The following is a 16041-nucleotide window of genomic DNA, read 5'->3' as shown; positions in this document are numbered from 1 at the left end:
CAGTTCCACCAACTGGAAACCAAGTGTTGAAATGTGAGCTTATAAAGGGGAGGCTGTTCAACTTTAAAACCACCAGTTTTTCTTGCCTTGTATAAATATGTAGCTTATTTGTGTAAATAAATTTATCTTGTATAAATATAAAACGTCCTTAGAAATTTTTTTATATGTATTGTTTTGCCTACATGTATATGTCTGTGCACCACATGCCTGTCTGATGCTTTTGAAGGCCAGACCCTCTGGACCTGGCGTTACAGACAGCCGCCATGTGGGTTCTGGGAGTCAAACCCAGGCCCTCTTGAACAGCCGGTTCTCCTACCTCTGAGCCGTCTCTCCAGCTCGCATCCTTAGATTTTGGTTGTGATTGTCAGTAATTACCAGTTTTATTTAGCTTACAGCATCAAAGGGTAAAACATTTCTTCTGTTTGCATTTGATTAATAGCTAGTCCTTTATTTAGTTCCCATTCTAGCCCAGGCTAGAATTAAGATTACTATTTATTTATGTACTTACATTTTGACCAGGGTCTTACTATGTTGCCTAGGGTAACTTTGAACCTCTGGATCCAAGGAATCTTTGCTTTAGTTTCCCGAGAAGCTTGGGGTTAGGCGTACGGTACTACATGCAGCTATATTTAAGAAAATTAAGGTATAGCCCATGGGCTGTTTGTATCCCTGACTCTGGCCTGTTCCTGAGACTTAGAATTATATTTATTGGATGGATGGATGGATGGATGGATGAGTGAGACCTGCCTACAGTAGTTACTAATGAATGAGAGCCAGCAGCAGTGGTTGGTATAGTAGACCCTTCGTGTATAAGATGACTCCTGATGCTCCAGTTCTCTTTCCTTCTGCTCTTCCTCCTGACCTGCTCTGCCTAGCTGTGGCTGGTGACTCACGTGGGCCTAGGAATTGTGCTGAGTCATCCTGCCATGTTGACTCAGCAGTGCTGATCACATCTGGTCTATGAAAGCACTCAGACTTTCAGAGCTACAGGATGCCCCTGTGTGATGCTGAAGTCTGAGTGCTAATTCTGTCACATTACCAGTTACAGATTTCCAGAGATGCCATTCTTTTTTTTTTTTTTAAAGATTTATTTATTATTATATGTAAGTACACTGTAGCTGTCTTCAGACACACCAGAAGAGGGCGTCAGACCTCATTACGGATGGTTGTGAACCACCATGTGGTTGCTGGGATTTGAACTCAGGACCTTCAGAAGAGCAGTCGGGTGGTCTTACCCACTGAGCCATCTCACCAGCCCCAGAGATGCCATTCTTTGTCTTGATCCACTTCCACCACCAGATAGACAGGAAGCAGACTCTGTTGTTTGGTGAAACTAAAGAAACAAGCTGAATGGTTGTATTTGGAGATACACAGGACTATGGCTAGCTGCTCTGGAGGAATGGATGGGGGTGGGGTTGGGGGTCCTTCGAGACTCTGGTACAGCAGTGAATACTGGATAAGACAAAGAATGAGGGAGAGAAACCCCAGCAAACAGCTTTGGAACAATTTGACCTCTACATGGGAAGAAGTCAGAAGTGACTCAGGTGTCTTATCATATCTCTATCATTCCTGGATAAGAAAAGGAAACTGAAAAACACACACCACAGATGTAAGAGAGCAAAGGTGAGTGGCATCAGCAAAAGGCACTCCTGAGAAGGTCACAGCAAAGCACTAGCTGCAGCAAGAGAACCTGACGCATAGACTCTGCTGCTCTGACTGGGGGGCCAGAGTGATGGCACAGGGTGGGAGTTTGGTACTCACGTATGTACATTCCCTTTCTCCTCCCTCTTCCCCTCCCCACCATCCATCCAGCCATCCATCCTTATTTATTTATTTATTTATTTATGAGACAGGGTTTCTCTGTGTTGCCTTGGCTGTCCTGGAACTCACTCTATAGACCAGATTTGCCTGGAATTTAGAGATCCTTTGCCTCCTGAGTGCTGGGATTAAAGGCATGTGTCACCATTGTCTGGGGAAAAAATGAAATATTTTTAAAAGATTAAGAATTGATGATAAATAACAGTGTGAATTGATGAAGACAATCCAGGGATAACACCTGCAGTTTACACCAGGCCTCGGAGAGAGAATCTCTAGTCAGACCCGCAGTGAGCTACTGCTCAGTCCACCAGGAGGCTGCTTCAGCTAGCCCCTGTGGGCATAGCACCCTGCTGGAGCCTTTGTTTGTCACCCTGCTCCTGAGCTAGACAAACTCCTTCCCCTTTCTCTCCCTGATCTACTGAGGCCTCACAGGATGAGTGCATTCCTGAGGAACACCTAAAGCTCCTGGCAGCAGGTGGCCACCAGTCCGCTCCTTGAGTAAGAGAAGCTGACAGTCCCAGAACCAATAACTAACCAAACCCCAGGTCTAGAACCTAGTGTTTCTCATCTTTGGGCAGTTTGCAGGGTGGACACTTTTGTTGTGTCAGGTAACCTTTAATTGTCATTGCTAACTGTATTAGTCAGGGTTCTCTACAGGAATAACATGAACACACACATACACGTACACACACACACACACACACACACGTACACATACACACTTTATTAATGTAGCTTATAGGCTCTGGCCCAGCTAGCTAATCTGACAATAGTGTCTCTCTCCAGATCAGGAATCCAGTAGTTGTTTGGTCCATGAGGCTGGATGTCTCAGCTGGTCTATAGTATACGCCAGAATCCCAAAGTAGGCTCTGTTACCAGTGAAGGAGTGGACTGGTCAGCAAGAGCAAGAAGGCAGAGAGCAACAGCTTCCTCCTTCCATGTCCTTAGTGTAGCCTGCCTCTAGAAGATGTGAGTGTTCTGTTTCAAATGATTTAATCAAGAAAATAATCTCTCCAGGTGTGGTTGTCCCAGCACCTTTAGTCCCAGTGCTCAGGAAGCAGACACAGACAGATGGATCTCTGAATTTAAGGCCAGCCTGGTCTATAAGATGAGCTCTAGGATGGCCAGGGTGGCAGTGGTGGCACCCAGCACTTGGGAGGCAGAGGCAGGCGGGTTTCTGAATTAGAGGACAGCCTGGTCTACAAAGTGAGTTCCAGGACAGCCAGGGCTACACAGAGCAATCTTGTCTCGGGGAGAAAAAAGAAAGAAAAAGAAAGGAAAACAAATTCCTAACAGGTGCACCCATCCCCTCGAATTTCAGTTAATTCTAGATGTAGTCACCTTGACAACCAAGACTAGCCATCGCACCAACTTCATGCCATGTGAGTGAAGCACCCTCATCCATATTTGACTATGGCTGGCTTTCAGAAGAGCTGCTGTGGTGGCCCTGTACACTGGTGACAGTGGAGTCACAGTGGACACACAGAGACCTAGAGCTCTGCAGGCTCGGGATACTTGGGAGCCTTCGTGAACTGACACTCGCTGGCACAGCAGGGCAGGGAAGAGAAGCTGGGCCTGATGCCTGGAGAGACCGGTGTGCTGTGCTGAGGATGGTACCGTGTATTCAGTAAAGACGCCAGGCCTTCTGTCCTAGACTGTGAAGACTACAGCTGTTTGTTTTCCTTCCCTAGGTCTGTCTGCAGGTTTTGCACATCTGACCCCTGAACTGGAGTGTCTGCTGCCACCCCCTCGTCCTCTGCAGAAATGTCTGTCACCTACGATGACTCTGTGGGTGTGGAAGTGTCCAGCGACAGCTTCTGGGAGGTAATGCCTCCCCTTCTGATGCATGCAGATCCAAGGTTGCTGGCATCCAGTGTACCTTTGTGGTGTTGGTAAAGCCAGGAGGAGAGGAACGTAACTCAGAATCAGCTGGGCACCTGCTATCAAATGGGTTGTGGAGGAGACTAAGGCACTAGACTGGGTTTTAGGGAATGCTAGAGTGTTTTAATCCTCAGTAGAGGTGGGGGCTTACTCACCTGGAATGTCTGATCTTCCCCAGCCAAGGGGTGTTTTTTAATGGAATTGATGATGGTTTGTGCTCTTATGTTCTTGGGTGTCTAGCCCAATGGGCAACAACACACAGTGGCAGCCCCTCTCAATCTCACAGACAGCTTTTACATGAGTGGCCATGATAGAACATTATTTTTTATAGTGCAGGCAAGCGACCAGAGGGCTGCACAAAGGCCTGGTTCTTGATAGAGCATCCGTCTGCAGCCTGTAGCCTGGGAACTCCCTTCCTGACAAAATTATCTTGTGACTAGCTTTGTTTTTAGAAGTTATTCTCCCTCACCCCACTTATTTTTCCTGTCTACTAAAGAAAAGCTGCTTGGTGATAGTGGCACTAGGAATGGAACTCTGCACCTCCTGCATGCCAGGCAGGAGTCCTGACACTTGACTTCAGCCATGAAAGTAAACTCTTAACCATATTTTACCCTCATGGAAAAAACTGCAACTTTGTTTCCATTCTGGGCTGCATGGGACAGAGTGAGGAGGACTGAGCTTGCAGCCAGATGGCATGTCAACTTTGACCCCAGCTATACAGTGACAGCTATGTGACCTTGGGCACATTGCCTACTTTCCCTGAGCATCAGAGTATCTATAACAGAGGGCTAATACTGGCCCCAAGAGAGGCTGCAAGCTGAGCTGGAATGGGGTCTTCAGCGTAGATGCCTTCTGACACAGGAGGGTCCAGGGTGGACGGGGGTGTGCAGTCCAGGTGTGATGCCTTCTGACACAGGAGGGGGGGGAGGGGATGGTGCAGTCCAGGTGTTTGCCGAGTTAGTGTGTCTGAAAAACCGTCACCTGCTGTTATAGGAAACTAGTGATCCTCAGGTTTGAAAAGATAGGAGAGGGCCAGACTTCATTAGCGCTTTTCTGTCCTGGGTTCCAAGCGAGAAGGCCGTGATTGTTTAAATACATCTTTCCCTTCTTATATCATGTATTCTGCTTTTTTAGAATTAGGATCCAACAATTAAGAGTTTAGGGGTTCCACATTATTCATTTTTAAGGTTGTCAGTTTGAATAGCTGAGTAAAGATTGATAATTCGGATATCTTTAAATTTTTTCACAGGTGTTTGCACTTTTAAATAATCAGAGGGCAAGGGATTCCTTTACCAGGCAACAAACCCCACTTCCTTTCTTCCCTCTGCTGAGCAGTAAACCCCATTTCCTTCCCTTTCCGTTGCTGAGCAGTAAATTGCTCTCTTCTCTTTGCTGAGTGGTGAGCCCCATTTTCTTGCCCTTCCTCTGACGACCAGTTCCAGGAACAGAGGATGGCAGAACTGTGAGGCTGGAACCGCACATCTGGATCTGGGATGGGGGAACTAGACTCTCCACAGAGAGCCATGCTGGCACAGAGGCTGCCTGCTGTACAGCAGTAGCTGCTGCAGCAAACCCATAAGTTCAGCCATGGCTGTCTTAGGGCCCTGCAGGTTAAGGAGAGAGCATCATCCATGTGGACAGGAAGCCCAGTGAGGTCTGATTCAGCCTGGTGGGTCCTGGGAACACCTACCCATGTGCCACAAGAAAGTTCAGTGTGAGATCATCAGGACCCTGTAGAAATGAGAATGAGAGAGCACCATCTGACCCCTGAAAAGCTAGACATGGGCGTGAAGTCTTCCAGGTACCCCTTAGTTTGGTTTCTTAAAGCACTAGTGCCACAGAGTTAGAAACCCAAAGATCAGTCGAAGATGGGAGCAAAAGCAGCAGAGGACTCATTCCTGTTGGAAGGGTCAGAATAGGGGTTTGATGGTCATAGGAAGTTGCTGAGATGGAGGCCCTGCACTTGAGCAGAGGTCCCCCCGAAGGTGTGAATACAGTGTTGCATCTGTGATAGGGAAGAAAGACTAGACTACCCTGCAGTCCTTCAAGTCTTACTGAGATACTGTGGGCTTGTGATAACGTATTCGAAATACTGTGGGCTGTGGGCCTGGATGTCGCCAAAGATTTTGTAGGCTGCAGCAAGGGGTCAGCAAAGCCCTCCTCCTGGCTTGTGTTCTCTCTTGCCTTGTAGCAGTATGGAAGCTGAGGAGTGGGTTGCTCCTCATGGATGTGCTGGCTAGGTTTTTTGTTTTGTTTTTCATGACAGGGTTTCTCTGTGTAGCCCTGGCTGTCCTGAAACTCACTCTGTAGACCAGGTTGGCCTCAAACTCAGAAATCTGCCTGCCTCTGCCTCCGGAGTGCTGGGATTAAAGGCGTGCGCCACCACGCCCGATTGGCTAGTTTTATGTCACCTAGACACAAGCTAAAATCATTGGAGAGGGGGGCATCTCAGTAAGAATGCCTCCATAAGATTGGGCTGTATGCATTTTCTTGCACACGGAGCTTCTAAATGAGAAGCGTGGCACACCATGCCCAGAAATCAGACCACTGAACTCTGAAGGAGCATGAGTGGCCGGTAGTCGGCTTGTGGATGGAGGAGTCTGCACTCTTCTCATCTCCTTTACTGTGCTGCTTCCTGGTGAGCTGAGTACTCACTGTCTGATCTGAGTGATGTGCTAAGCGCTCACAGTCATAGGCTTCCTCTGTGTAAGTGGCTCACATTTAATAAAGCCGCTGCTGTCCCCTGAAACCATCTCTGGAGAGGTTATCTCTGCACCTTTGACTGACCCATGGTCATTGCTGTCTTTCAGGAGATGCCCTGGTAACAAAGGCAGTTTGGGAGACATGAGTACCCAGGGTAGCGGGATTCCCTGGTTTAAAAAGCAAAACTGGGCACAGAATGTGTAATTTGGCTTTGGGTCAAAGAGCAACTCAAATGCAGGTAATAAAGTGCCTGCTAAAAGAGAAAGGAATTAAAGTTCACATGCCTGAGTAGAGAAGTTTTGGTCTGAGATCCTACAGATAAATCTTTGGTTTCCTGTAGTTTTGATTTAGAGCAATGGCAGAGAGCTTTGAATAATGCATTGAGGAAAAAAAAAGAAGATCCCGCTTCCTTGCCTGAACCTTCCTAGCCTATTATTACACGGCCATAATTGGGTGCCTGGGAGAGGGCTGCAGTTAAAGCACTTTAGACTTTCCCAGTAGCAGATAAAGATAAGGTCAGTGATGTGCCCCTCTACCCACCTATTTCCTAGACCCAGAGGTTGGGAGAACCAGGGAGCAGGGGTGTTGGATCATGGCTTCTCAGCCGAGCAGCACAGTAGCAAGGAGATGCTTAGAGCCACCAAATGTTTGAAACATTTCAAATTCTTAGAAAATCGGGGCCTCTAATAATGTCTGAAACTTAAATAAACAAAAATAAAACAAACAAAAACCAGAAAAAAAAAACAACAAAGAAGAAATCAGGATGGCACTAATAGAAATTCTTTTCACAAAAGAGGGCACTTCCAGCAAGAAGGCCTGGGCACCCTTCCTTATATCCTCCCTTGAGTGTGTTGCTTGGATGCTGTAGCCTAAAGAAAGTGACTGAATCTCACCTGCCACCACATTTAGATCCTTTTTCATGGCTTTGTGCTAGTCGTGATGATTGCTGGCCAAATGAGCAACTCCAGATCTCTCCTTTTCCAGTGAAATTAAATCCTACCCAGCAAAGACATTTAGCTCGGTATCCACATGACCTCAAAACATCCAGCAGTTTCGGACTGTAGTGAGAAATTTAGTCTCTTTAAAAAAAAAAAAAAAAAACATAGAAATAGCCGAGCAGTGACGCACGCCTTTAATCCCAGCACTTGGGAGGCAGAGGCAGGCGGATTTCTGAGTTTGAGGCCAGCCTGGTCTACAAAGTGAGTTCCAGGACAGCCAGGGCTACACAGAGAAACCGTGTCTCAAAGACCAAAAAAGAAAAAAACCCCACAGAAATACTATATATGTTTTCACTTTAATCACAGGTGTAGGATATGGGGCTGCTTCAGACTCTCTGCAGCTCCTGACTGTGATTCCCCTCATTCTCTAGCAGAGGGGTGATTTTGCCAGCTGCAGATTGTTTCTGAGATTGTGTGACTATGGAATTCTGGGGACTTTTTTCAGAAGATATATAAATGCTAGGGCCCCAAGAGAGGTTGTTGGCTGGTTGCTATTGGTCACAGTTTGTTAAGTAGTCACGAACAAAGAAGAAACAACAAGAAGAAATTAGATATCCCGACAGCAAAGATCAAACTTGCCCCAAGGAACTCAACATCCCTAATCTGCAGCAAGTAGTCTAAAGATAACGTCACCCCTTTCCCCTCTATTCTTTTTTTCCCTTCTCTCAAGTATTAGGTGGTTAAAAGGGTAGAAGAAGAGGGATGAAGAAAAGTGGGAGAAGAAAGAACCCACAAAGTAGCCAAACCAGCTGCAGTGGACCGCTTATCAGGATGACAGATGTCAGTCTCCTATGTAATACAGGTACTAGAATCTATAAGCATGAATTTAAACATGCCAGAGGATTCTAAGCAGCTGGCTTGAGAATATGAGCCCTCAGGATTGTTTTATTTATTTGGAAGGTACATTATTCTAATCAGTGTGGGCTTCAGACTGGGAGAAACTGAAATTCAGGTGTAGCTGTGAATATGGAGACATCACAGGGAAGGAGCATTCTCACACCTGCTGAACAGGCACTTCCTGGGCCCCTCAGCATCTTGGTCAAGTTCATCTGTGTGCCCTAAGAGCTTGGAAGACTCTGCTCTCTTCTTGGGACACAGCAAATTTCAAAGATTTAAAGAGAGGACCTACTAAGCTTTTTACTAAATGTCTGGCTCAAGCCCAAAGCTGTGTGGCATAGACGTGCAGCCTGCTAAGGTGGCTGAGGTGGCTAAGGTGGCTGAGGTGGCTAAGGTGGCTAGCGGACTGGGCGCCATCTTGCTTAAGATGAGGCCAGAGCAGATCTACAGAACGAGTGTGGTAGGCCCAGTAAAGAGTGCACTCTGGATGATTGGATCCTGGCATGTCAAAAAATAGGGACTCAGACACACACTGCCATTGTTGTCACAGAAGCTCTTGCGGCAGCCCTAAAGTCTAATTAGGGGTCACTTCCTGAGCCCATAAAAACTCAGTGGAAAACAGATGAACTTGTTTGGTGGAGCAGTGGCCTTTAAAGAACAACTGCAGCGTGTTCAGGAATTAGAAGACCAGAAACACCTGAGACAAACAGACTCCCTATTTTTGTCATTCAAAAAAAAAAAAAATCTAAAGGAAAATGGAAAGTATTATATGATTTAACAGCCATTAATTTACAGTAATCATTCTTTGTTTCAAGCTAGTGTATTTGGTTTTCCAGGAAGACTGGATAATCACTGTCCTCCATGGAAGCCCATTTAAGTTTTAAGACAAATCACCGGAAAGAGCTTTTCCCGTTAGTTCAGACCCTATACCTGGACCAGATAAAATATTCACTGATGCCAGCTCCCATGGAGGAAGGCTTACGTAGTACTCACTACCTGCGAGTTTAAATTTTGAACCACTCTAGGGAGAGCTCTACAACATTTAGAGTTGAAAATTGCACTTAAAGCCATAAAACACAGTCTTAAGCCTGTTAACCTATTGACAGTGTTTACTGTGCTCAACTGATTCCTAGGTTACCTTCTACTTTCCTAAAGACTAAAATGATGTCTTCCTTTGATTTCCATACTTTAGCTTTGCAAGCTGTATAGCAGCAGCACAAGATTCTGTCTTTATGTGGACTATCAGAGCCCATCATTCTCTTCCAAGGATGCTAAATAAAGAAAACACTCTTGCCACAGAAGCGTCACGGCCTTTAGTGGCCTCCCTGGGGTAGGATGCAGTGAGGGTGCATGGTTGCTTTCAACAGTCTGCACGGTCCTTAAGCACCATTTGTTTTCCTGCTCTAACTCCTCCAAACAGAACAGATTTTTTGCTGTGCCTGTGCCTCATTTCTCCTTTTAGGACCTTTGCAGGGGTCAGTCCCCAGGGGTATTGTGGCAAATGAATGTCATGCATATTGCCTTGTTCAGTCAGCATAAATGTTCTTGTCATGGTAGACACTTCAGTCTTCTTATGGCCACACCGATGGTGGGGGAGAAGGTCTCTCGTAGCATTGCTCACTAGAGCGTTTTGTGAGGGCAGGAGTGGCCCTTCTCACCTCTCCTTCAGCTTTAAACATTTTTGCCTCTAATGAAAAATTCACATATTAATGGCATTTCTTAAAATCCCAAGGCCAAACAGTAGTGGAGAGTGCGCACAAACAACTCAGAGAGCAGATTGATAGATTGGGGAGGTATGTATGGATCTGAATAAGGCTCTCCCTTAGCATCTTAACATGGCATTACTTACTTTAAATTTAAAAAAAAATGACAAGAGAAATACTGCAGCTCATAAACATTGGGCACCTGTGTCAGGGCCTGCGAGGTTACCTTTGGTGACCTGGAAAGGCGTAAGAACAGGTAAATGCCAATCACAAGCGCCACTACTTACCATTGGGAGAGGTTTCCCTTGTGGTTTTCCAGAAAATGGATTGCAGCCCACCTGTACTCCCACCCGGCTCACAGGCCCTGGTCAATGGTGAGCAGCAGTAAAGCAGATGACACTGAGCAGCCACAAGTCCGCAGCAAGCGCCTACCCTGCTCACTGCACTGACTCTAATGCCAGGGATGAAAATTATCAGGTATTGATACCTAAGCCTCTCTTGTTAGCAGAGGCGGAGGGCAAAGGACCTTGTCCTTGGCTGTTTGTTAATGGCTCCAGTAAGATAAAATTCTAAAATTTGGAATGATACAACTCCCATGCTCCGATACCCTCTTTGCTATCATAACTCTTATAATCTATTTACCTATGGTATTATCTCTTTAGTTGTAGTGTATCAGTTGACATAGTCCACTCATTGACCAGGAAGCTCTGCTCTTAGGAAAGCAGAATGATATAGAGGTCAGAACTGTAGGAGAAAATTCTGGCATGACCTGGCAACCAGTCTTTTTGGCACATTGTGTTTCTAAATAAGAAGTGTGACACACCATGCCCAGAAGTCAGACCACTGAATTCTGAAGTAGCAGGAGTAGCCAATAGCTTATCTCTGTGTGCTTACTGATCATATACATTGCTGTCTTGTCACAGAATACCCCAGTAATGATGGCATTTTCTTAATTGGTGATCGATGGAGGAGGGCCTAGCCCATGTTGAATGGTGCCGTCCATAGGCAGGTGGTCCTGGATTCTGTAAGAAAGTAGGCTGAGCAAACCATGGAAAGCATGTGCTGCTTCCTGGCGTCTGCATCAGCTCCTGACTCCAGCAGGAGTCCTCACTGCTTTAGATACTGAACTGGGAGTGGAATAAACTCATTCCTCCCCACGTAGTTTTGATCATGGTGTTTCATCACAGCAATGATGACCTTAAGAAAATAGAATTGCCATCTGCCAACATGATAATTCTTCTGGACTCTTGATAGGAAGGCTCCCTGGGTTGAGAACTTTGTGAATATGACTCTAGGCTACTTCAGTATCTATGATGGCAAGTATCCTAGCAACTTCTCAGCCTTCTCTCTTTCCAAGTGGAATGAGAATCCAGATGTAGCTACCATCCAGGTTAGACTCTGGGATGACGTTATGGGTGCCCCGTCTATGGGCATGAAGAACAGAGGGTAACGACCCTGCGTGTGTAGCAGATGTCCACTGGCTTGAGTTGCAGTGTAGAGTGCTGCGCATTGTTTACCCTGCCCCGAGCCTTCCAGAAGCCCGAGGTCCTTCATTCTTACCTCATGTCTCCAGGCCAGCTCTGACTACCTGAGGAGTGTTCCTTTCCAGAACTATGTTATTCGTTTGGCCATAAAGTCCCATCAGGCTAACGTAGTGATATTTTATTCACTGACGCCACTCTGCCTTACATAGCCCTTGGCACACAACAGATGTTTATTAAATATTTATGGGTGGCAAGAAGGAGTTTCCAGAATGTCAGATGCTGAGAATTAGGAATGCCTTACTGTCTATTTGGAGCTGGCTGGCTAGTGTCAGAGGCAGACACAGCTCATTTCAAGATTCCAGAACCATGCAGGGCCTCTGGAGGTCACCTAAGCTGCTTCTCCCTCCTTCCCTAGGTGGACAAGATGAAGAACTAGCCAGAAAAGAACTTAGATCCGTGTCATGCAACTTACAGCTGGTGGGGGGAGCCTGGCCTGCAGTGTGAACCTCGGGACACGGGGCATAAGTGTTTTGTGTTCACCCTGCCCCCCAGCTCCAGAGTCAGAAATGCAGAGAAGAGACCTGTCTACACCACATGCTTTGTGTTGTTCCTCTGGGATATGGTGGAAGAAAGAGGCCCAAGAGAACCTAGGGGCTTGAACACAAAGTCAGACGGCTTTTTAGTCAGTACTGTCATCACCTGCAGAGCTGTAATTAAGCGCACATCCCCAAAGCCCATTGGTCCATCATTCCTTGCGTCTTCCAAGCCAGCAGAGAAGGTGCTGTAGCTTGTAGACATCCTCTGTCAGTATTGGGTCAGACATTTGAGTTCCCGAACATGGGCTTGATTGGAGGGACGTTGCCAGCCTTCTGCTGACAGATGCTTTCCTCTTCCAGGGATGAGAGGGAGCAGATGTGGTTCTTGAGCCTTCATTATGAGTGTAAAGTGTCAAGTTGTCTTAGTAGCTTACAAATGTGGGCTTCCTGGGATGACACTGCACTGGGATACAGTGGAGATAGGATTGGACACTGGCCCTGCTCTGCATCCCCTTATCCTCCCTGATTGACCCAGAGGAGCCTATGGGTCATGGTTGGTCATAACTCTTCATAAGATGGGAACACTAATAATCCCACCCAGTAACAGTGCATGAGGTGCTGTGTCACAATGGGACTGTCACTCCCTGCCTGGCAAAACACAAATAGTATTGTGATGCAGCTCACAGTGATAGGATATATGACACTTGTGGCTAAGAGAGTCTAGTTCAGCTAAGGACCAAGACCAACGTGCCTGAGGAGACTCTTGAGAATCTGTGGTTATGGGTTCTCTGTTGGCAAGGGCACATGTGACCCCTAGCTGGAACATTTGCCAAGACTCAGGTTGGAGGAATAAGTTCCGGCAGCGGAGGGGTGCAGGTGATGCCAGTGCTGGCGGTTGGACTCCCCAGAGTCTGAGTGGCCAGAGAGGTGCCTATGGGGACGACTGGCTGAGCCATTTCTCAAGCAAGGTACAGTGGGCCAGGCAGTGCAGGTCCCACTCTTGACCTCTCTCCTTCCCATTTCTGCCCATTCGCCTCCTTGCCGCAGTGGTGCAGATTTTATTGTTGTGTTTCTGAAGCTGTTTATACCTGCTTCATGTACAAGCATTTGCTATTTATATAAACAGTTTCTAGTTTGTGGTGAGGCTATTCTGACCCACACATCTGCCTTCTAGTTCGTTACTGTGCCACCCATCCCATGTTATTCCCCAGGGAATAGTCTCCTGTCTGCTTGGGACATGAGGTTATTAGCCTGAAACCAAATTGTTGGACCAAAGGTTCAGGTGTACGGGTCCCTAATAACTTCAGTCCCTCCTGGTTGTTGAGAACAGACTGTCTTCCACTACTTTATCCTGTAAGAGCCTTTGTCCTGCTTTGCCCCGAGCTTGAGATCTCTCTCCCTGCAGTGTGCTAGTGTAAAGAGCTCCCCAAGTGTTCTGTTGTGTTTTTGTGTTCCTTTTCCCATCTACCCTAGCAGTAGCCCTGTCTTTCTCACTATGGCGGTTAGGACTTAGTAGAAGATTTTAAAATTAAGCCCCTTGCAGATTTTCAAAAAATTGTGTGTGCGCGCGCGTGTGTGTGTGTGTGTGTGTGTGTGTGTGTGTGTGTGTGTTGGTAGGTAGGCAGGCAGGCAGGCAAGCAAGCAAGCAGGCAGGCTTGTGTACTGTAGTATAGGTGCCCACAGGGCCCAAAGGAATCTTATGGCACTGTGTAGCTAGTCAGTTGTGAGCCACCTAACATAGGAGCTGAGAACTGAACTTGGTCTTCTGGAAAGAGCTCCTGACAGCCGATCTTTCTCTCCAGCACCCCAAATTGATTTTAGACATCATAGTTAGGAGACAGTGTTTATAGTGTGCAGTTGTTCAGGATGTCTGTTTTGAACAGAAATCTGTCATTTTGGGTGGGATGGCAGGTGTGCACTCACATAGTCTGACATGTGAAATGCCACCTTACCTTGCAGACGTGTACTGGCTCACATGCTCTCCTGGTTTCTCTGTTGCTTTACTGCTTATGGTTCCAGTGGGAGCCTACTGTGGAAGACCTAGAAGAAAATGGGCAGAGACATTGCTCCACGTGCTCTAGGCCTTTAGTGCTTTGCCCAGTGCACAGCTTTTGTAACCTGGGTCTGCCCAGGCCTGGTGTGCAGGAAGTGAGCCTGGCTGTGGCAGAGGACAAGGCTGGCCGTTGCCTGCCCAGAGAACAGGGAAGTGTGGGCCACAGATCCAGGCCACTGCCTGGAGGAGAGCCCCCACTCCTCTCGTTTGCAGATTAGCCCTGTGTGATAGCTGAGGAAGTACTGTTGGTTTGGGTTCCTTGTGACACCGAGGCCCTCCCTGGGGAGGGCAGGTAGGAGTTTCCTTAGTACCCCAGGACCATAGCAACTCAGGTGGGAACATGAGTATGGCTGAGGTCTTCGCCTGATACCGTTCGCACAAGGCCACAGGCTCTCCCTGTGTAGTCCTTGGCTACATTTGGGTAATTTACTTGAGGTAGGATGTGTTACATGTTGTCTCCTCTCTCCTCTATGCCTATCTGTATGACCACCTGTCCCCAGAAGCAATCCCAGGACCCCGTTCAGATTTTTCTGCCGCCTCCAGACCCACCTCTAACAGCCTGCAATGGTGGCTTGCTGAGGCTGCCTTCCTGCACTGGGCACTAGGAGGCTGTCCTTCACGCTTCAAGAGTTCTTGTTTGAGTGTGGCCATAGCTGCTGTGTGTGCCATTGGGCTGCGTAATTTGTGTCTTATTAGCAGATGTTCTTTCTTTTCCTGAAATCTTTTCCTCTGGGCTTTAACCTCTGAAGAGTTGAGCAGGTTTCTAGATGCCAAGATAAGTGTCTGGGTCGTCATCTCCAGTTGAGCACTGCTGTGACAAATGAACACTGTGTGTGGTTCCATGTTACCACAGAGACTCAGGTTGACTCTGTTGTAGCTGACTGTAGCTACTTTGTGGGTTCTTCTTTTTCCCACCCTTTATACCCTAGTTTCACCCCCTATGACTAGATAGGAAAGAAAGAAGGGAGGGAGGAGGGGAGGGGAGGGGAGAGAATGGGAGAAAGAGTTATCTGAATCTAATTTCTTCTTTCTTCTTTGAGCACAACTACTAACAAACTGCAGCCAGCCCCCCTTAACGACTGACACCACCCACCCTGCCTCTCAGGGCCCTAGCATTTTATACCCTCTGAAGAGTTCCCAGAATTCCAAATGTCACACAATTGCACAAACTTCTGCAGCTGGCAAAACCACAGCTCTGCTAGAGCACAAGGCAAATCACAGTCAGCTGCTGCGAAGCAACCCGTATCTCCACACCTGGAATTAAGATAAATACATATTCTTACAAGATTTCTGTTTTTTAAACCAAAATTCCATAATTCTCACCACACCCTGTTCCCCTTGCCACCAACCCAGTGGTACTGAGTTACGTTTTATTTTTTCTTCTGTAACTCTCAAAAGCCCTATTCGAAGAGGAGCAAATATGTGTTGCGGAGGTTCTACTTTTTTGTTTGTTTTTCTTTTTGTGGTAAGGAAAAGGAAAAGCTGAGGTATTAAGTCACAGCTTAGCTTCAGCCGTATACGCTGCCGAGCTGCCAGCCTTACCGAGGAGATAAGTCAGGCTTGCCTGGGCTGCATGGGAGTGTATATGAAGAATATATAATTAGCCATAGGGTTCAAGCTCTCCACCCTTTAGTAAATGGACCAGAGTCATGCTGGGCCTCTGGTTTCCCAGGCTGTCTGCCTTCTGGGTGTCTTTCCTGTTAAGTAGACTCTGGGCCCCACAGGAGGCCGTTACCTCAGCCTTCCTAGAGCTCTGGATCCAGGACTAGCCTTTTCCTCTAGTTATTGTAGCCACCATCTCTTGCTCCTCTTGCATCTGCATGCAATACCTGCACATCTGTCCTTTTGCAAGGTCTCCCTCTTGCAGGTCATCTCCAGCAGCCCCCTTCCTCCCTTAGCTAGCTCAGCACTGGAGAAGAGAGACTTGGAAGTGCCATAGCACTGCAGAGAGGGCTGCCCACCTCCCTCCCATAGCACTGCAGAGAGGCTGCCCACCTCCCTCCCATAGCACTGCAGAGAGGCTGCCCA

At 47.1% G+C, this 16041-nt stretch overlaps 1 protein-coding gene across 8 annotated transcripts in view; it reads left to right on the top strand.

Moving 5' to 3' along the window:
- The window catches only part of Pacsin2 (protein kinase C and casein kinase substrate in neurons 2), a 94417-nt gene that overhangs the window by 59649 nt on the left and 18727 nt on the right, over positions 1-16041 (top strand). For all 8 annotated transcript variants that reach the window (XM_029547731.1, XM_029547729.1, XM_029547730.1 and 5 more), the window contains exon 2: positions 3510-3642. In XM_029547731.1, coding sequence (XP_029403591.1) covers positions 3583-3642 — 60 coding nt within the window. In that variant the 5' untranslated portion in view covers positions 3510-3582. The remainder of the gene's footprint in view (positions 1-3509; positions 3643-16041) is intronic.

The sequence above is a fragment of the Mus pahari genome, chromosome 17 (assembly GCF_900095145.1).
Source record: "Mus pahari chromosome 17, PAHARI_EIJ_v1.1, whole genome shotgun sequence".
NCBI classification, from domain to species: domain Eukaryota; kingdom Metazoa; phylum Chordata; class Mammalia; order Rodentia; family Muridae; genus Mus; species Mus pahari.
Note: the sequence above shows the minus strand (reverse complement) of the source record. Positions and strands in the feature narration are given on the sequence as shown.